This window comes from Suillus plorans, assembly GCF_016647745.1.
Source record: "Suillus plorans strain S12 chromosome Unknown HD556scaffold_6, whole genome shotgun sequence".
Lineage (NCBI taxonomy): Eukaryota > Fungi > Basidiomycota > Agaricomycetes > Boletales > Suillaceae > Suillus > Suillus plorans.
In genome coordinates, this window is record NW_024537390.1 from 461,031 (window position 1) to 480,634 (window position 19,604).

Genomic DNA, 19,604 nt, shown 5'->3' on the forward strand with positions numbered 1-19,604 from the left:
TCGTAAGATCCAGAGCGCCCAGCAAATTTCCCACGTCGCACAATGCCCATACCGAATCCGAAGACGAGACCTCAGGTCCCGACGAATCTGACGACTCATCATGGGTGACGTCAGAGTGGGGAAGCAGCGACTTCGAAGAAGGTGATGAAGGTAACTCGGATGATGACATGCCAGGCCTAGAAAGCTGTGAGTCCAGCGAAGACGAAGAAATGGAAGAGATGGGTGAGTTGTTCTGCGGAATGTCTTCCCGTTCGAAAGTGGACTTACCCGAGCTTCGATCCCTGCAACGACAGGCTGCCAGACCAAAGTCTACCACGCGCATACTGCCTAAATCAATCGTTGTAGTTATCCTGTTGAATGATAAGCCATGTCGAGCTCTACTGGACTCTGGGTCACTCACTGATTTCGTCTCGAGCACGATAGTAGACCAGCTTAAACTGCCGTACGAGTTGTTAGACAAGCCAATACCATTGCAATTGGCAGTGTCCGGATCACGAAGTACGGTCAAAGCCACTACACGCACTGAGCTTACGTACCAAGATATAAAGTGCCTGCGTACCTTCGACATCGCAAATCTTGAATCCTATGACGTGATTCTAGGGATGCCTTTCCTCTTCCAGCATCAAGTCCTGTTGGGGTTTAACCCACCTGAAATAAAAATACGAAGCCTCAAACCTTTACCTGTGCGTGGGTCCCAAACGCAAGTCTTAGAACTGCGCGAATCCAGCATCCGGAATGATGACATCGAAAAATACTCTGCCAAACTTCGTCAGTACGCTGTAGACATATGTAAAGAAGCCGTTGACACACCATTGCCACCTCTCCGAGCCATAAATCACGTTATTCCCCTCATAGACGATAACTATACCTACTCGTGGCGTCAATCGAAATGCCCGGAAGCCCTGCGATCGCTATGGCGTTCCAAGCGAGACGATTACATTAGATCCGGATGCTGGGAGTTCTTTAGTGGTACCAACGCAGTGCCAATGATTATGATGAGGAAGGCGACTAAGGATGGCGAACTGCGATTACGCACCGTACTCGATACCAGGCAGAGGAACAAGAACACACGCAAACTTGCATCTCCTCTCCCGGACATTGAGACCATCCTGCGCAACATCTCGTCTCACCCGTTCCGCTCACTACTCGATGGGAAAGACGCTTACGAGCAGATCCGAATAGTACCTGAAGATGTGCCGAAGTCCCTCTTCGCTACGCCCGATGGCACTATGATAAGCCACGTCATGCAAATAGGCGACTGTAATGCAGGAGCAACGTACCAGTCCCTAATGAATCATATCTTTGGCCCATTCATAGGCGTCTTCATGGATGTCTACCTTGATGACATCGTCGTGTACTCGGACACTGCTGATGATCACGTACGACACGTGCAGACCATAATCGATACGCTGCGTGATAACCATTTTTATCTGAGTGAACATAAGCTACAATTTTTTAAAACCGAACTCACCATACTTGGGCACGTCATTGACGACCAAGGTATACGCCTGGACCCACATAAGGTTGACAAAATCATGAACTGGAAGACACCTACCTCGAAGGAACTGCTGATGCAGTTCATCGGTTCAGTTGGGTACTTGGCCGCCGGCTGTGAGGGAATAAGAGTGCACATGCAGCATCTCTCAAAGATCGCTGCACAAACCACCCGCTGGGACTGGAACCCCACCGATCAGCGGGCATTTGATCTGGTGAGAGCGTGCGTCAATACTCACAGGGATACGAGACGAAAAGCACTTGACTTACCGAAAGCTATCAACGGCTCCTCCCCAGTCAATCTCGTGACTGACGCGTCTTTCACTGGAGCCAGTGGGGTACTTTCACAGGGTGACCCGGTCCAGCAAGCTGATGTGGTTGCGTTCTGGTCCGGCAAGTTTAACTCCGCGCAGCAAAACTACCCGGTACACGAACAGGAGCTATTAGCCATCGTAGAGTCCTTGAAACGCTTTCGGCACTTACTGATTGGTGTTCGGTTCCGTGTTTTCACGGACCATAAGGGCCTAGAGTGGATCACCACCCAGAACAAGTTATCGCCTAGACAAGCCCGGTGGTTAGAAGCATTGAGCGAGTTCGACTTCCAAATAAAGTACTTACCTGGAGCAGATAACACCCTCGCGGATGCGCTGTCACGCATGTACAGTAATGAGCCTAAAGGTACGGTGAGGGCTCAGAGTGAGTTTGTCAGCGTAGAAGAGGAAGACGCACCCAGAACACTTCTCCTCAACTTTGTTACCGCCCCGGTGTACACTGGCACCCCCCTCTTTCTGGGTGCGACCGAGAACAGACGCTCCATGCGCCTAGCGGAGAAGCTCGTCGGTCAGGGAAAAGGCATCCCTCAGCAGGTCCTGACAACCTCACCAGGTAGCGGCGTCCCTCAACATGCCTCAGCCAGTCCAGACAACGGCGAGTCCCAGCAGGTCCTGACAAATTTGTTTGTCATTTCGAAGCTACCGAATGACCGAGGCTTCAGTAAGAGTGAGCATAACGAAGGACCACTCACCAAGAGCGACATGAGATCGCTTAAACTGGCGGACGACAGGAGGTCGCTCAGACCGAGTGTCAACACGGACGCCAACCGTTCAGGCCAACTACAGGCTGGTGACTCGGTAGACCGGGATATCAGCGGTAGGGGAATGACACTGCAAGTTGGAAAGGAGTCAGCCTCTGAACGTACACCAAAGGACTCACCTGCCACCAAAATCAAGAGAGTGATACTGAAGATGGGTAGTACCCCTTCAGCATCACTAGAGGGCGGAATGGTGACCAGTGCAAGAACAAACAGCGCTGGAAGAAAGCCAACAAACATGAGCCCACAAACTGATGTAAGCAATGAAGTCACCCGGTCTAGACACTCAGGACATAGACAAGCCCAGCCAGATGACATAAGCAAAGACGTCACTGGAGCCCAGAACTCAAATGACGCAGGATCCGGCTTAGCTGATGTCAGCAGGACAAACAAGGACCTACAACCAAATCCTGATGCTCCCACTCCCGCATTTGAAGATGCAAATACCACTCTCCCCCCTCATCTAACCGAAGTGATAGCACTGGGCGACCCAACAGCAGACATCCATGGACAAATCGCTAATAAATACGACATGGACTTATTCTTTGCCAAGATTCTCGAAAGCCCGGCCGCCTTCAAGAATTTTGAAGTAAACAACGGGCGAATATACCTAAGAAGTAAGGGAAAACGGATCCTTTGCATCCCTGATATTAAGATTGGACCACGGCAAGTACGAGAAATCATCATTTCTCATGCTCACTCAATATTAGCGCATCTCGGCCCATCAAAGACTCTTCTCTACCTGCGCGAGAACGTTTGGTGGAAAGGCATAGCCGCTGATGTACAAGCCTTCTGTGAATCTTGCCCAACGTGCCAAGTCTCAAAGCCGTCTAACCACCAACCCTATGGACTACTGGAAACATTAGAAGTCCCAACACGCCCATGGGAAACGATCGGTATAGACTTCATTGGCCCCCTGCCTGAGTCCAAAACACTACTCGGTGTGTTTGATATGATCTTGGTCGCCATTGACCATCTCACCTCAATGGTCCACTTAGCCGCCACTAAACAAACGTATAGAGCTAAGGACGTCGCCGAGGTCATGTTTAACCTAGTATACAAGCACCACGGTATGCCCACCAATATAGTTAGTGACCGCGACACACTATTCACCAGTACCTTCTGGCAACGTTTCCACCAGCTCACCGGTGTTGAACTTAAAATGTCGACTTCGTTTCACCCCCAGACCGACGGAGCAACTGAATGTGCCAATAGGACTATCACGCAAATGTTACGCCAAATGGTATCACCAAACCAACGGGATTGGGCACTGAAGCTGCCTGCTATCGAATTCGCGATAAACTCCGCATGCTCCGAGACCACTAAGTATCCACCGTTTGTACTTAATTATGGCAGACTGCCACCTCCACTCATTTGGAACACGAACTCTGAGTTCCCCGGAGTACGTGTGTTCGCTCAGCGAATGAAAGATGCTATAATGAGCGCTCACGACTCCATTATAGCTTCCCGCGTCTCAAGCACCACGACCGCAAACCGTAAGCGAATAGACTCGCCCTTTGTCAAAGGAGACTTAGTGTACTTATCGACGGGAAACCTATCTCTGCCCAAGGGACGAGCGCGTAAGCTCGCACCCAAGTACATAGGGCCTTACAGGATATTAAACGACTACAAGAACAATTCGTTCCTCTTGGACCTTCCTGCGCTTCTCAAACAACGTGGACTTCACCCAGCTTTCCACGCCAGTCTACTTCGTCCTCACGTACCTAATGACGATTGCCGGTTCCCCGGTCGTCAGATCAACCAGGTCTCCGACATCAGACACCTTGAAGAGTGGTCCGTCAAGAGAATTGTAGACCACCAAGGAGCTGGCACTGACGCCCTCTTCGAGGTCGAATACTCTACCGGTGACAGGGTATGGTCCCCCTACCACCAAGTATCTCGGCTCGAAGCTCTCACACAGTATTTCGAGGCGCTCGGCGTCCCAGGCATCTCTCACTTGCCGAGGAAAATTTCGACTTCATCAAGCACTATCCCCGTTTGTACCGTTGATACGCCCCCTACGACCCGGGACTCAGTATTCGGAATTGTTGACCGAATGATAGCTGAGTTAGCCGGTACGCATTCTCTAAGCGAACTTGATCCTGCATATTTAATGAGATGGCAAGGCAAGACTTGTCCCCACCCACTGCCTCTTCATCTCTCCATGCATCCCAGGTCCCTAACTCCCTCTGAAGTCGACATGCTCGTTGACGAGCCACCGATCAGGACAGAGCCTGGAGAGCATGCCAATTCTCCCAGACCGTCACGGTCTGGTTGAGGACGTCCTGGACGTTACCATAGAGGTAGGGGAGGGCGTAATCGTCCTCCCCATCAGTGCGAGCACGACTCTGACGCCCTCGGCGCGTTTACGCGCTTCTTTCGTGCTGAGGCACAGGCCAGTAAGCGCCCTCAAAGAGTTAATTCTCGCTCCACCGCTTACCTTGCCCATCGTCCCTTAGAGGAGCTGGCCACCCGAAAGGAATCGCACGTGTTTGACCAGCTCGTTCGTGCCGAACGTGCTGAACGCTCTCGCGACAACGGCCGGTACTACCCTCGTAATCGTAATCTCTCGTTGGACCATCGTTGTCCTTCTCGAAGGCCCTCTTCCCCTGAAAGAGTACCTCGAAGCCCATATCGTGCTCAATCCCAGCCTAACCATCGTCCAACTTGTCCTAAACTTTATCCCGACACCCGTCCTGTCCTCAGGACCACTGCACAAGTCATTGCAGAAGTGACGAGGAACGCTGACACTATCCTTGCACCAACCCCTGCTCCAGCTACTTCCCCCATCGACCCAGGCCCTGATGTTGAAGAAATTATCGCTGCCGCTGAGCAACTTGACCTTGAACAGACTGGTCATCTTGATGGTGTCACTACCGAGGATGTCTTCGGTAGATTTCTTCTCGCTAGTAATTTAATCGTCAACGTACTAACCCTAGTACTATTATCAGCTGCCTTTGCGTCCTTGGGGCCAGCGCGCGATGACTAACGGAACTCACATCACCTGAAGAAAGGTCCCCTCGTTTAGGGGACCTGGAGGGCGTATGTAACGCTCGTCAAAAAGTCATCATCTGATCATTGATGATGACAACCAATTTTAACACCCATCACTCTCTTTAGATACTCATTTACCTTCGTTCCTTCGTATTCCATAGTATTCTTACCCTACAGTATATAAACCGACGTATATCTACTGGTAGGGTAGTTGATCTTTCACCCCCCCCCCCGAATATAACTTTAGTTCGGACAGTTATCTCGTTCGAGCCTCTAAGTTTATTCAACACTATCGACTCTACCGTGTGAACGTTCTACGAACGCCACATTGCTACCCGATGTCTAACAAACACGATGGTGGGCATCAATTGGGCATGACTGTCTGCCTCTGTAGGATGGTGTTCGGGGCACTTCACTGACTTGCCTAGAATTCTGCGTTCCCGACGCAGGTGCAGAAGACACCATGGCGTGCGAACATTTCACAGTTCTCGTCCTGGCCTCAAAATCGAGCTGATTTCATTTCCCTTTCTAGTTTCATACGCAGCAGCACGCCTCGTCGTACTGGTGCTTATATCCTTCAGCTTGCGATCACAAGCTTAAGGTTATAAGCACCCTGCTGGACCAATCTTGTTTCCCATGTATAGCTTCTTTACTTTGTTACTTCCCCTCAGACCCGCAAGACTTTCAGGGAGTTGGTTTATTATGTACTGCTTTCATGTTTCTGCCGTCCCAAGTAATTTGCTATTTTGACCTTGTGCGCAAGGACGTTAGGGACATCAGTAGGTGAGATTCTGCAATTGTGAGTTGACTGCCTGTGTTGTTCTTGAAGCTTGATCACGCGGATGGTGATTACACTTACCCTTCCGATGGGAGGTTTGCATTACTCCATGTATTGGCGACCATAAGCTTCCCAGCATCCTCACAGGTCACGGTGGTGTGGCAAGTGGATTAAGCGGAAAATTGGGGACAATGGATGGGTGTGTTTCACGACAGACCGCGGCTAGTCATTATTCTCAGCAAGAGCAGATCTCTTTCATGATGTTTGATGCTACTATGCTTGGCAGTGCATCGGATGGTTACTCTGCCGGTCTGAGAGTGGAGCACATACATGAATATGATTACCAGTTTGACGCACCTGTCGTCTGAAGTTTCCATTTGAAAAGCGCGCTGGACAAGGTTCGGTCATCTCGCTGTACACTTGCTGAAAGAACTCCCCAGTTGCTGCTACAAATTCCAAAGCATAGGTGCAATTCGACATCGAAAACAGTCCTACCCACAAAATTAGAACCAAAAGTTGCCACTTACTCCTCCATCTCATCACCCTTCCCGCTGCTCGCACCAAGCGTCGCCCAATTCTCGCTCCACCGTGGGTACACGCGCTTATACAACGACATACACACCGTATCCATTTGATTGATAGGCCCATCGAAATGCGCCTTGAAATACCCATGCGTCCCAAGCGACTCCCGGATATGTCCCGTCCGCCCATATTTTGTGAACAGCTGAATAGGCTTGAAATACTGGATGTCGTCTGTGCCAGAGAGAATGTGTGAGCACAGGGAAAAGAACAAAGAAGAGGAACAATACAAACCTGGGTTGAAGAACATGTACCGCACTGTAGCGGTTTTTTTGTGCACTTTGAACGGGTGGCCCGTGAGGATGATTCGCTTCGCGATGATACGTGTAGTATCAGGATTCATGAACGTTCCCATCGCCACGAGCTCCGGCGCTGTTCGTTTCAATTAGTCAATCACTTATCGTCTCTCCGATGGGAGAACGGGCGCACTTTGTGGATTTTGCGTCTCACGTAGGAGCATGCACGGCTGCTTCCCGAACATGATTGGTGCGTAGACGCTCGCGACAGTCGTAGTGCCGTGCCATAAGAACCTCTCGAATTTGTGGACGTTGTTTGCGCCTTTCCCGCCGCCACGAGTGTGGTGAGAGTACACGGGGTTGACGCGTAGTCTGCGGGGTCCGTAACACAGGATCAGGGGGTCCTTTGGGGAGTTCAGTTGTGACTAAGTAGGAAAAGGACCAACAGACGACGGACCTTTGATCTAACAGAACCTTCACACTCTGTGTTCCGCTGTACGGTAAAGTGTAGGACTGTTTTCTTGTGCTCGTGTTTCAACAATCCGTATATTACAAACGGCGACTCGGAGGGCACGCTGGCTTCGGGCGAGACACCCTCAATAAAGATTGTTACGCGCCTTCCGGGCTGCAGTAATTTTTAGCGATTACTTGGACAGTAATGAGCGGGAAACTTCCAACCTCAATCCCGTTATCCTCCAATTCGTGCCACATGTCCCTTTCGGTACGCTTGAAGTCCTCGAATTCGAATATCCGTGCATAATCGCTAGGCAGGTTCTCATACGGGTCCCACGGACTCGTGCGGAGCGATCGAAGCCCACGGAACCGCGCGAACCGTGTACGTGCAGGGATATCTTGTGGGGTATCGATTTCATCTGGGAAAGCTTGGGCGTCTTGTTCTTCTTGGGAGCGCTTGCGCCACGATGTAAGTCTTGGTTGGTTCAACAAATGTCACTCTTGCGAAAGAACAAGTTGGGAAAGAAGAGGACGTACTGCTTTTGTTCTTCTTCCATGTCAAGTTCTTGGAACGCGACCACGCTTTTGCGCTCGCTTTCCATGTCCAGCGTATCATCGAGTACCATCTCCTCGTCCTCATCTATTCGCCCTCCTCCCTGCTCCTCCCCGTCCTGGTTCTCATCCTGGTCTTCATCCTCACTCTCATCCACGATCCACGAAGCTTGATACTCAGTCATACCCTTAGGAATGCGCCTGATACGCTTCGGCGTCGTGCCTTTCTTTGCATCTGGTACCTCACCCTCCCCAGTGCCTTGCAGTGCACCCGCCATCTCCTCTTCCGTCGGCCATGTTTGTTCGTTCGCCATATCGTCTGCAACGTTCGTGCTCACTAGGGAGTCAGCGGAGGATGGGACGCGTTCAGCGAGGAGCACAGGCTCAGCTTCCACATCCATGCCGCCAGGCTTAGCATGCTTCGTGCGAGGGAGTGGAGCAGACATAATCTACAGCCATTTTAAATCCACCAAACCGATTGATCCACCCGCCAATGACTCACCTTCGAAACTAGATAATCTCCATGGTTAGGAATATGCACGAGCCGATCGGGGCTAAGTCTTCCCCCACGAACGACACCCGTCACCTTCAACACTCCGCCCTCTCCTCGTTCCACACTCTCACCTACCACCCACGGCCGCCCTGCGCGCCACTTGACCTCGCCAGGACACCCCTCTGCGAGGGCTCGCAGGGTGTTGAGTGAGTCTGCTGGCGCACTGAGATCGAACACTCGGCGCTGAGTGGGATCAAAGTATTGTATGAAGGAGAGGAGGCTTTTGAGTACTGCTGGTCTGGCCTTTGCATCGATGTATTCCGTGGTCGTTGGCGGGATGGCTGCGATGACTGTAGGGAGGCCTTGTGCTTGGAGCATGCGGAGGAGGGTGTCACCTGCAGGGGTAACTTCGATGGTCGGGGAGAGCAGGAGGAGCGTATAGTCTGCGGCGCGGGCTGCATCTAGAGCAGCGAATGGGCGAGCGAAGGGTACGGGGAGGAATTGGAGGGACGTTTTGAATCGGGATGTTCTGTGTGTGAGGTTCGATCAGTGTGAGATGAAGGAATTGAAGGGACGAACTTCATGGTCCATATGTTTTTTTTCTCGTTTATCCCGTGGATCTCTTCATCTACGCATTTTCCGAGGGCTTGGATACATGTTTTGGTGTCGATGTCTTCGGAAAGGGGGATGATGGCGACGATGCGTGGGGCGCCATCGATGCCGCTGAAGATACGGGTCGCAGCGATGAGGGAGGCGCGTTTAGTGGCCTGAACTTGCTTTTGTGTGTTGCGCCTGTTGAGGCGAGCCTGTGTGACAGTGCTTACTGCCGGAGATTTTGTGCTTTGGCGAGCAGTGCGACCTGTCCGAGGGAAGAAAAAAATGGGCAGAAAGACTGAGATCAAAATCAGCAAGTGAATGATTGGAGAAGCGCACCTTTTGCGATGTCTTTGAGAGCAGATTTAGTGGCATGATGAGATTTGAAGGGTTTGTTTTTCTGTAGTAAGATTAGATGAGATGTGATTTTGAATGAATGAAAAGTTTAGATGAACCTGCTTGAGGGTTGATCTGTGATGGTGCGCTTCTACGACCATCGTGGAGGTGCGTACGTCTCTAGGTGCAAAGCTCTTGTTCAGCGAAGAGGAGTCGGTGCCCGATTATCTAGCTCCTGGTAAACGCGATACTTAGTACATCGAGCCTCGAGTCCAAATTTTAGGATCTCGCTATATCCGGGAAGCACCGGGCCGTCCCACTGCAAGTAAACTAAGTACACGATGCAAAATATTTTCATTCAGTATGACTCTCTTAGGCTCTTCGTTGTAGTTCTGTACGATCGATAGCCATACAAGTGTGAATGCACCCCCTAAGGTGCAGTTTAATGCGGGACCAGAAGAATATGGATCGGTATTCTCCTCTCAGATGTCATCAGTCTAAAAAGCAATCAATTCAAAGTACTGTTAAAGTGATTAACATGCGTGTATCAAACCAATCGAAAATAACAGTAGGTTGACCGGCATATTCCACAATGATCCTGAAACAACTCAATCAACTATGGGTGATCAACGACACATCGTATTTACCCAAAAACGACAGTGACTCGCACCGGATCCCTAATACATCCTCGGCGGCAGAGAGAAGGTAGTAGCAGGGTATACAAACGCGGGTTGTACAGGTACATACCCGTTTGGGAACTGTGGATGGACCATTCCCTGGTGCGAGTAAGCCTTTTGCATCTGTGGCGGCCATCCATACAATAGGGACGCGCTGCTCGGTCCAACACCCATCCCCTGCGGGAGGGAATTTTGCCGCTTGTTGTACCACGATGCTACAGGTTTTTTTCCTTCATACACGGGCGATTCTGGGTGGCGGCGGTGGCGGGAGGAACGGCCGGGGAAGTAGGCATCGACGATCTGCTCGTGCTCAACCCAGGGGAGCTGGTCGAGGTTATGTAGAAAGCGCTTGATGGGCGTAGGTCGGGGAGGAGCGAAATGCTGAGGCGAGGGAACAGTGACATAGTCAGTCACGGTGAAAGTTGTGTTGGGGTGGACAGGTTGAACAGTTAAAGAATGAGATTGTGAATGGGAATTTGAATGGGAACGTGAATGCGAATGGGAATTTGAATGGGAGCGTGAATGGGAACGTGAATGTGGCTGGGCATGCGTATGAGCACGGGGAGAATGAGTATGGTTATGGTCAGCAGAGAGATGTGAGTGCGGATGTGTCTCGTGTGTTCCATTTTGCTCACTTGAGCGCTCATCAACTGTTGAGAGGACTTGAGGGACAACATCCGCTCCAGGGGCATATACTGGCGATGACGCTGCTGGGGGAGGTGGTCTATGCACATGTGGCTGTTGCTGATATGCATAATGCTGTGGCGATGGTTGCGGGTACGACGGGGGTTGGGGCATGGGCATGTTCATCAACTCTGCAGTCTGCGCTATTCCAGTGGGTGTGAGTGGGCGCAAACGCAGGCTCGCTATAGTTGGAAATTGCACATCATTGTCATGATGAGCACCAAGTGACGGCTGTACAAAGTCATTCGATGGTGATGGTCTGTGCGGGGGCTTGCGCAGTCCAGGGAACTTGCGGAGGCCTTTGACGAAGCCCCCGACCCAGCGCCGTGCACCTTTCAGCCCGTCTGTGTGGTGTTGAGGAGCGTTAGAGAAATCAAAGTCAATCTCCTCGTTGTCCTCCGGTAACTCTTCCTCGTCATACTCAGGGTCCTCCACAGTCATGTATTCTCCGATCATCGGGGAAGGCATTCTCATGCCAAGCGACGGAGCACGTTCCATCATGGGGGAGGAATGTGCCATGGGGAGCGGTTGGTCTGGAAACACAGGTGTGGGGAAGTCTACGGGGTCGGATGGAGGCGGGTGCCATCGCGCATATGGGTCATTAGTTGGGGATGGAGGCTGTTGGCTGATCCAGGATACGTCTCGCACTCGCCTGGGACCAGTACTGTATCTGTTTCTGTGTACGGAGCTAGCCTGAGAGGGGTGCTCCCCGGGATCAGCATAGTAGCGCGTGTCTGGATGACCGTGGTAGTCATGATGGTATGAGCTGGCCTCGGACATGTGCGTTGATCACGAGAAGTCAACGTTGTTACCGTCAAGGTGAGCACTTGGTAGCTGCGGAGATGTCGTGTTGTGGGACGTATGCACTAAGTATAAGAATACGAGTGACACTTGAGCTTGCTGGCTGGCGCAAGGAACCCAAACGCAGCTCTATCTGCGCAGTCACGATCTGCGAAACAGGATTCAAAGGAATAGAATAGGATGAAACACCAAGTGAAACAACACAGACGTACTATAAGTATATGATAATCACTGCATCGATCGATAGCTTAGTGGTATCGTTCACATCGTAAGCCTAGGCTCGAAGGTCATTTCAACTTTCCATAGTAGGTTCTCCGGCTCCCACCACTTGGACGCCCATGGCCATTACATATGTCGACTCCGACAAAATAAATTCCAAGTACTTATGTTTTGAAGTAACGACTATCACTCTGGAGGAGACTACGCAACGCTACTAGTAGCTTGACGGTTGATTTGGAGCTCAGAATCATTGCAGGGACAATTGTAATATTATGCATGGTGTGCGCACACGAGCATGGTCTCTCCTAGATCATATAGGCAGCGAAGGAACACGTACTGTTGAAACGTTGACGGTCCAGTACAGCCCTACGTACTACGAGAGTCGGTACGACGTCCGTTAGTACAAATTTCAAGGTAATTCCCTGGAATTTCAATTTTCCTTATATTACATAAATGTGCAGGTTTATACCGACGTGCGACTTTCTGGTTGGATATTTTTAGGTTGAACAGTTTGAAATTCAAATTAAGGTTGCTGTTATACTTACCTGCAGGACCAGTCTTGACGCTATGTCCGCTATTGCCCAGAAAATTCTTGTTGTGGGTGGTAATGGGTTCGTCGGTGAGCTTCCTCGTCAATTTCGTCCGGTTGTTGGCCTGATCCAGTTCCACTATAGGTTCTGCGGTGTGCAAGGCTGCTCTTGCGCGGGGTATGGGGGTCACCAGTATTAGGTATGTCTGGACTCGTTCCTTCCATCTGTCGATACCATGATTTCATATTCAGTTCATCTGGGACACCTTACCACACTCCAAAAGGCCATACCCCAGACTGGGTGGAGAAGGTGCGTTAACATGTCCTTTTTATCTTGTACACCGCTTAAAGCCCACAAGGTAGAATGGCGAAAAGCTGACGCCATGAATCCCGACACATATGCTGATATTCTACCTGGCGTCAACGCAGTCGTGCACACCATAGGCACGCTGCTCGATAATACACGACGCAATACACTGTTTCACGACAAGGACTACGTGGGCTTGCTCAAGTCCATCACGGGGATCACCCCAGTCGAAGCACGTCATCTGGGAGGCTACGACAAACTTAATCGCGATACTGGTGAGCCTGAGTTACCCTTCACGTCGGCGGCGCATCGTCATATGTTGCATTAGCCATTCGTGTGTGCGAGGCGTTCACCGCCAGTAAACCCAGCCAAGGAATTACGGATGTTCGCCCGTTCGTCTACGTTTCTGCGGAGGACTTTCACAGGCCTGCTATATCGGTGCGATACATAGAGACCAAACTGGAGGCCGAGAGCAAAATCGACGAGATCATGAAAGATCATCCACAGTATCGGGCAGTGCACGTTCGGCCTTGTGAGGATGCATCCCCGAGCGGATACTTCTAGACGCTGACTTATCTTGTCCAGCCATGATATACGACCCCGAGACCAGGCCGATGACAATTCCGGCCAATCTCTTTACTTTCTCGGCGTGGATGCATGCAGCTATGCCGTCCTTTGTACCGATGCCAGCGTCCGTCATCCGCTGGCTTGGCACAAGTGTGTTCCCAAAAGCGACCGAGCAGACGCCTTCTGCGTTGGTATCTATTGCTACGCTGCTGAGCGTCCCACCAATTCAGGTCGACCACTTGGGGGAAGCTATCTGCGCTTCGCTGGATCCTGCTAAAAACGTGAGGGGACCTGTCGGCGTACGCGCTATGAGGGAGCTGATTGGATGGTCGAAAGGGGGGCCTAATATTACTTCGTCTGACTCTTGATTGTTTGCTGATATGATAGAATATGGTTCACTTTCCCATCTAAATATAGACTTTCGCTGTCGAGAATGCTATCATATCGCTGGTTGAACTGGAGCAGGCTCGAATGGCATGATACATCTTGAATTAGCACCATGGTGGTACATTGTACGCTCATAAGCAGAATTGCAAGATTGACCGTGCCATTTGCATCAATACCATCGCCTCTAAATCATCGTTGGCGTTGGCGAGCTCAAGGTTTTTGACGCCGTTGTTCTCACTACTCGGGTAAGTCAAAGACAAATTTGCAGCTGACAAGGTTTGCGAGATCTTCGCATTACGTCCTTATTTAAGTACGTTACGCTGCATGTACGTACTTGGTTCTTAGGAGCTTTGTAAAGCGGAAGCATTTCAAATTTTCGGAAGGGTAACAAAGGCACCACTTAGTTGAATTTTCCGCGTAGAATGTCTGAGTTCGGGTGCCTCACAAGATGGTGCCATTCTTATTATTATTTATTTCATGCTTGGCCTCATGGAGAGACATGCCAGTGGTCGTCACCAGAAAATATATTTCATGGTCGCATCATAATGTGTATGGCAAATAAAAAAATCAGAAGAGAAAGAAAAGAAGTCATCGCATCTAGAATTACTGGGTTTTGAGAAGAAGGTCGGCGAAAGCTCCAGCCCAAACCCAGAAGCCGAACCAAGCATTGCTGAGGAGGGTAGCATCGCAGCTCTCCTTGTTTTCAAAGTCTGTCCTGGCGAGGAGTCGGGCGAGGTGAAGTGCGCCCATGGCAACACCACAGAAGAATGGCCAGCCATGTCCGTTGCAGTATCCGGCGTACGACACCAGAGAACAAACAACGGCGGAGAACATGGCGAGAATAGGCCGGATTTGATCTCCAAAGATGATCGTGGTCGAGCGCACACCATATTTAGCGTCTTCATCTCTGTCCTGAATTAATTTCGCTGTGATGAGCCGAAGAACGCGCAAGGAACAGAAGATACTTACTTGACGAGCGTAAGAAGTGTCGTACACAATGGTCCAGTTGGCAGCGCCGAGGTACAGAGGGATGTACACATGCCAGTCAACTGCTCCAACAACGGAAGCCGCGCCCAGTAGTGCTCCCCAATTGAAACACAAGCCTATCAGATGTCATCAATCACCGCGTTGGTCTTGCAACTCCGTATAACATACCAAGCACTGCCTGCGGCCAATTGGTCACACGCTTCATGGCAGGATATAACACCACCAGGCCCAGGGACGAAAGTCCAAGTCGCAAGCTTGAAAAAAAAAAATAGAAATGATAAATATGGAAACCAACGGTTTTTTTTTTACAAACCACACACCTGTATTCATTCAACTGCATCAACAACCAGATGCCAAGAGCCAGCTGTGGGATAAGGAAGGCGAATGCCCCGAACATTGAGACATCACCCGAAGCCAAGGGCCGCGTGCTTGTTCGCGCTGAGAGTGCAAGTGTTATTGAGAGTCACCACTTGACTGAATGTAACACTTACGAACGGCAGCGTCAACGTCTTTGTCCCACATGTCATTGATCACGCAGCCAGCGGAGTGGAACACTTGGGCGGCAGCAAGGAACAACCCAACATATGTCCACACCGTCGAGACGGGGGCGCCATGAGCGTAGCAAGCCATGGTGACCGACCATGCTAATTGTTATTGCTCAAGTCAATGACAAAAAAAAACTAACGCTACAACAGCTGCTTACCGCATGGATAGAACAGCAAGAGTGTTCCGGCAGGGTTGTGAACTCGTGCCAGATAGAGGTAAGGACGTATGGTGGATGGAAAAAGGTCCACCCAAGTCCTATCCGAAGACAAGTGCTGAGAGTGCTGCTTGACGGCTGTTGATTTGACCTCCATAGCAAAGTTGGCGAATGGTTAGATGCGGTAGAAGAGAAGGATGACGGGCTTTTATACCCTTCCATCTTGTTCGCTTCAAGACAAAGTGAGAAAATTACAATATGACATAGCTAGCCCATCGTTCCACAGTTAATCAAAAAGGGGGTGCCCTTTCCGAACAGGACAGCCGAAGAAGGATAACAGCCCTATCGTAGCCGAGTTTGAAAACCGGCTCGGCCACAACGAGTCCCTGAACACATGTAATTACTAATCAGTACTAGTAGTGGCAAGACCTCAACCACCGCTCAATAAGCATATTTCCTCGCCAAGTATTCCTAAGTTGAAGTTCACCGCTTGTTCTGCACTGTTCTGCCATCCATTGCCGCCTCGCGCTTTCACTTCTTACAGCCTACGGACATCAGCACCGACAGACACCGTGACCTCAATTGGAGTCACCGCATCGACGTTTACGGTCGAGCGCATTCCTTGGGGTACTATTTGGCCTCTTCAGCCTGGTGTCATCGTTTCCCTCGTGCAGAACTCGGGTGTATATTGTAGCATTTTGACAGCGTTTTGTCCTTTACATATGATGAAATTTTCATCATGAAAAAACTTGGGCTTTCGGGTCTTTGGTTTGCTGCGTGAGATGAGGATGCAATGACTACCAACATGACGGGAACATGGATAGTAGGGTAGTGTATCAGGTGGAGCTGCAAGCTAGGAAAAGAAGAAAAATCCAGGATGCAGTGGGATGACTGGAGAGAGGATATGAAGGCCACACCAATATCGATAACTATCAAGGAGGATCGGTGGGGAGAGCCAGTGAGGGAGGAGATGCTGACTGGCGCGACAGGGATCTGGCGCTAGACCTTGATGTGCTGTTCCAAAAATGAGATCAACCGGCAGCGACGGCATAGCTAGGCTGCAGGTCCCAGGAATGAGCAAGCGAGATTGGCGTCAAGAGTTACGAGCAGGACGCAGAGAAGATGGCGGCATTCGTGGTATTTTTGTTGGCAGAACTTGGGAGTCGTGCCAATCGGTTTGGCAAAACTGGTTGTGCTTGATCTACGGCAGTTAACTCACGCGAAGGGAGTTGGCAGAATCTGGCAGTATTCCAGACTCGCAGAGATCTTGCTGTTGCGCAGGTAGGTCGCACGCTGCAAAGTGGACATGATGACCTGCAGGCCTATATCAGTCAGTAGCTCCATTTGCTAGCGGCCAAGCGGACGGCCTTTCTTGGTGGAAAAACCTTTCAAGCAATTTCGAAATTAACCCACTCAGTGTCTTTGCTATGACGAGAACATGCAGGCGAAGTAGAACGCACATTCTCTAATCTGGGTACGACACAATCCACGCAACGGTATGATCTCTACAATGGTGAGGATGGACGAGATAGTAAGATTGATGTCATCGTTAGGAATGTCGTACACACCTATTTTGCCAGTTCTGCCGGAGCTAAGTTGCGCACGGGGTCCAACCTTTACTAAATAACGTCAGTTAACATAGGATTGAAAGATAGAGCGAGCCGATCTATTTCGGAATATTAATGGTCACTATGCGGCATCTCTAAGAGTCTCGCTTGCCTGTCTGTCCTCTGTTTGCTTATTTCCTACCTGCTTGTCAACCACAGCACCATGTCGTTTCCAGTCTACAGCTGCCATGTCCTCCTTCCAAATGACTAGAACTGTGACGGCAAGCTCAAGGATGATGAGATACGGTGGCGTAGACGCGGCAGGGTGGCTGTGATAGCAGATACACCTTCAACTGCCCGGAACTTTCCGATCACAGATACGCCCAGAGATGTACAGAGTCCAGACTGGCCATTTCCAACATGAAGCAAGCTCAAACCCGGTATTGAGTGTCGTTCGGGCAGTATAGTCTAGGATGCTCATAGCTGTATTCACTATCAGTCTGGAGCTGGCATCATAGAACTTCGTATTTCTGTTCGGTATAGTCTCGGACGAGCCATTATATTTACCGATCAGAGTTTTGACCCGTCGAACTACTGTCATCTTTGTTTGGTATAGTCTCGGTCGTATGGTGGACGCATGCTGCCGCGACTTATTTGGAAGCCCGATCGAGCATACGCCGTAAATTTGTGTCACTCCTTGCTTGCACTGGCTCGAAGTATGGGCCAACCCTATCCTGATTTGAAAGAGTAAGCAGCAACAGATATGCCTGATCTGCCTCTGGGCTACACTAGTGTGTCAATTAATCTCATCGTTGTGTCTTTTGTGCAACTAGTGAATGTACCGTGTGTAATATCTAATTCCAATTGACCAGATGGCGAATTTCCAGGGTAAGTCTCAGACAAAAATAGTATGATAGCGTTGAAAAATTTTCAGCCTGATAGTAGGCTCGATATCGACCGTAATTGCATGTGGATTTCTTGGAAGATGTGCTTGCTGAGCCTTGCTCTCCCGAATTCAACAGGTCTACACTATCCATCATGCAGCTACACTATCTCTAGTGTCTTGACGGCAGGCTCCAGCGTGTAGCTCATAGAAGCCATATCTCTAAACCGCATTAATGTCACGATCCGGCGCGATCCTCTTTAGCAAACATGCACCAAGAGGCTATTCAAGGCAAACTATGGCCGCTCAAATACAGTGCTCGCGAGCGAAAATTTTCGGTTTGTGCAGCAGGTGAATCGTGACATGGACCTGTAGTATTTCTATGGTACCGACCTCCATGTGTCGATGGAAGTTATGCCTTTGACTTGTGCAGTGAAGCCATCGTCCAACGTGATCCTGTTGTATTCTCTGACGCGTTTTTGCGCTAGCAAAAATGAACCGAAAGGTTGTCCAAGGTGAGCCATCAACCCCAATGCTCGTGAGTGAGGCTCCAGTGACTCTGCTACAGACGAACTGCCAGGTAACTTGTCACAGTGGTCCATCAAGGCTCGGTTCAATCTTATCAGTCAACCTCCAGAAGATACCGATCCCACGGGTGGACAAACAAGAACATCATTTATTGAATAGGATTTGACCGACCAGCAATATTATTCTCAATAATGAAAATCCATATTTGGATGAGGCAGTGAACAATGTTCTATCATATCAGCAAATCAAGAATCCGACCGAGTAGTGCTAGGCCCCCCTTTCGACCATCCGATCGGCTCCCTCATAGTGCGTACGCCCAAGGTCCCCTCACGTTTTTAACAGGATCCAGCGAAGCGCAGATAGCTTCCCCAAGTGGTCGACCTGAATTGGCGGCACGCTCAGCAGCTTGGCAATGCAGGTGTCTACTCAGTCGCCTTTGAGAACGCCCTCGTTCCGAGCCAGCTGACGATCGACGCTAGCATTGTTATGAAGTACGGCATGCATGCGTGCATCCACGCCGAGAACGTGAAGAGATTGGGCGGAATGGTCATCAGCCTCGCCTCAGGGTGTATTTCATGATCTCGTCGATTTTCCTCTCGGCCTTCAATTTGGTGTCTATGTCGCACCGATATAGCAGGCCTGTGGTCCTCCTCATAAACGTTGGCGAACGGGCGAACATCCGTAATTCCTTGGCTGTGTTTACTGTCAGTGAACGCTTCGCACATTCGGACGGCCAGTGCAGCTTATGGCGACGCGCCGTGAAGGTAACTCGGGCTCACCAGTATCGCGATTAAGTTTTCCATAGCTTCCTAGATCAGCCTACGAAATCCTTGTCGTGGAACCGTTTATTGCATTGCGTATTATCGAGGAGCGTGCCTATGGTGTGCACCATTGCATTGACGCTAGGTAGAATGTTACCATGTGTCGGGATTCGTGGTGTCAGCTTTTCGCCATTCTACCTCGGGGGCTCTAATTAAGGCGTTATACGATATGAAAAGGAGTTATTGCGAATGCACCTTCTCTACCCAGCCTGGGGTATGACTCCTTTTGGGGTGCGATCAAGCATCTGAATGTGTGATATAGTATCGACAGACAGCAAAAATTCGCTGCCGAGGCACGTGCTACACGCATGATCAATCATTGATGAGTGCACGATTTTGTTTGGTGAGCATCTCATTGTCATTGTGCA

General features: G+C 50.2%; 5 protein-coding genes across 5 annotated transcripts; 2 read left to right on the top strand and 3 right to left on the bottom strand.

Moving 5' to 3' along the window:
• Nucleotides 1-6,879: 6,879 nt before the first annotated feature.
• On the bottom strand, nt 6,880-9,760 carry HD556DRAFT_1228078 (ribosome biogenesis protein tsr1; the record flags this gene model as incomplete). Its single annotated transcript, XM_041297202.1, has 10 exons — nt 6,880-7,109; nt 7,170-7,307; nt 7,365-7,575; nt 7,629-7,796; nt 7,850-8,099; nt 8,162-8,625; nt 8,679-9,198; nt 9,249-9,528; nt 9,603-9,663; nt 9,719-9,760. 10 exons carry the CDS (start codon nt 9,758-9,760, stop codon nt 6,880-6,882), a joined length of 2,364 nt encoding a protein of 787 aa, XP_041165323.1.
• Nucleotides 9,761-10,088: 328 nt separating this feature from the next.
• On the bottom strand, nt 10,089-12,028 carry HD556DRAFT_1335306 (uncharacterized protein). Its single transcript, XM_041301870.1, has 2 exons — nt 11,974-12,028; nt 10,089-11,909 (listed from the first exon to the last, which is right to left on the bottom strand). Exon 2 carries the CDS (start codon nt 11,738-11,740, stop codon nt 10,277-10,279), a length of 1,464 nt encoding a protein of 487 aa, XP_041165324.1. The 5' UTR covers nt 11,741-11,909; nt 11,974-12,028; the 3' UTR covers nt 10,089-10,276.
• Nucleotides 12,029-12,491: 463 nt separating this feature from the next.
• On the top strand, nt 12,492-13,914 carry HD556DRAFT_1335313 (uncharacterized protein). Its single transcript, XM_041301871.1, has 6 exons — nt 12,492-12,599; nt 12,655-12,709; nt 12,762-12,819; nt 12,869-13,091; nt 13,145-13,348; nt 13,402-13,914. The coding sequence occupies exons 1-6, from the start codon at nt 12,548-12,550 to the stop codon at nt 13,749-13,751; spliced, it is 942 nt and encodes a 313-aa protein (XP_041165325.1). The 5' UTR covers nt 12,492-12,547; the 3' UTR covers nt 13,752-13,914.
• Nucleotides 13,915-14,352: 438 nt separating this feature from the next.
• On the bottom strand, nt 14,353-15,887 carry HD556DRAFT_801255 (4-hydroxybenzoate polyprenyl transferase). The gene is made up of 6 exons (XM_041311673.1): nt 15,461-15,887; nt 15,249-15,401; nt 15,078-15,195; nt 14,926-15,011; nt 14,740-14,873; nt 14,353-14,682 (listed from the first exon to the last, which is right to left on the bottom strand). Exons 1-6 carry the CDS (start codon nt 15,612-15,614, stop codon nt 14,374-14,376), a joined length of 954 nt encoding a protein of 317 aa, XP_041165326.1. The 5' UTR covers nt 15,615-15,887; the 3' UTR covers nt 14,353-14,373.
• A 2,269-nt stretch (nt 15,888-18,156) lies between these two features.
• Nucleotides 18,157-18,994, top strand: HD556DRAFT_1304313 (uncharacterized protein; the record flags this gene model as incomplete). Its single annotated transcript, XM_041299668.1, has 5 exons — nt 18,157-18,225; nt 18,263-18,402; nt 18,442-18,542; nt 18,657-18,721; nt 18,779-18,994. 5 exons carry the CDS (start codon nt 18,157-18,159, stop codon nt 18,992-18,994), a joined length of 591 nt encoding a protein of 196 aa, XP_041165327.1.
• Nucleotides 18,995-19,604: the final 610 nt, after the last annotated feature.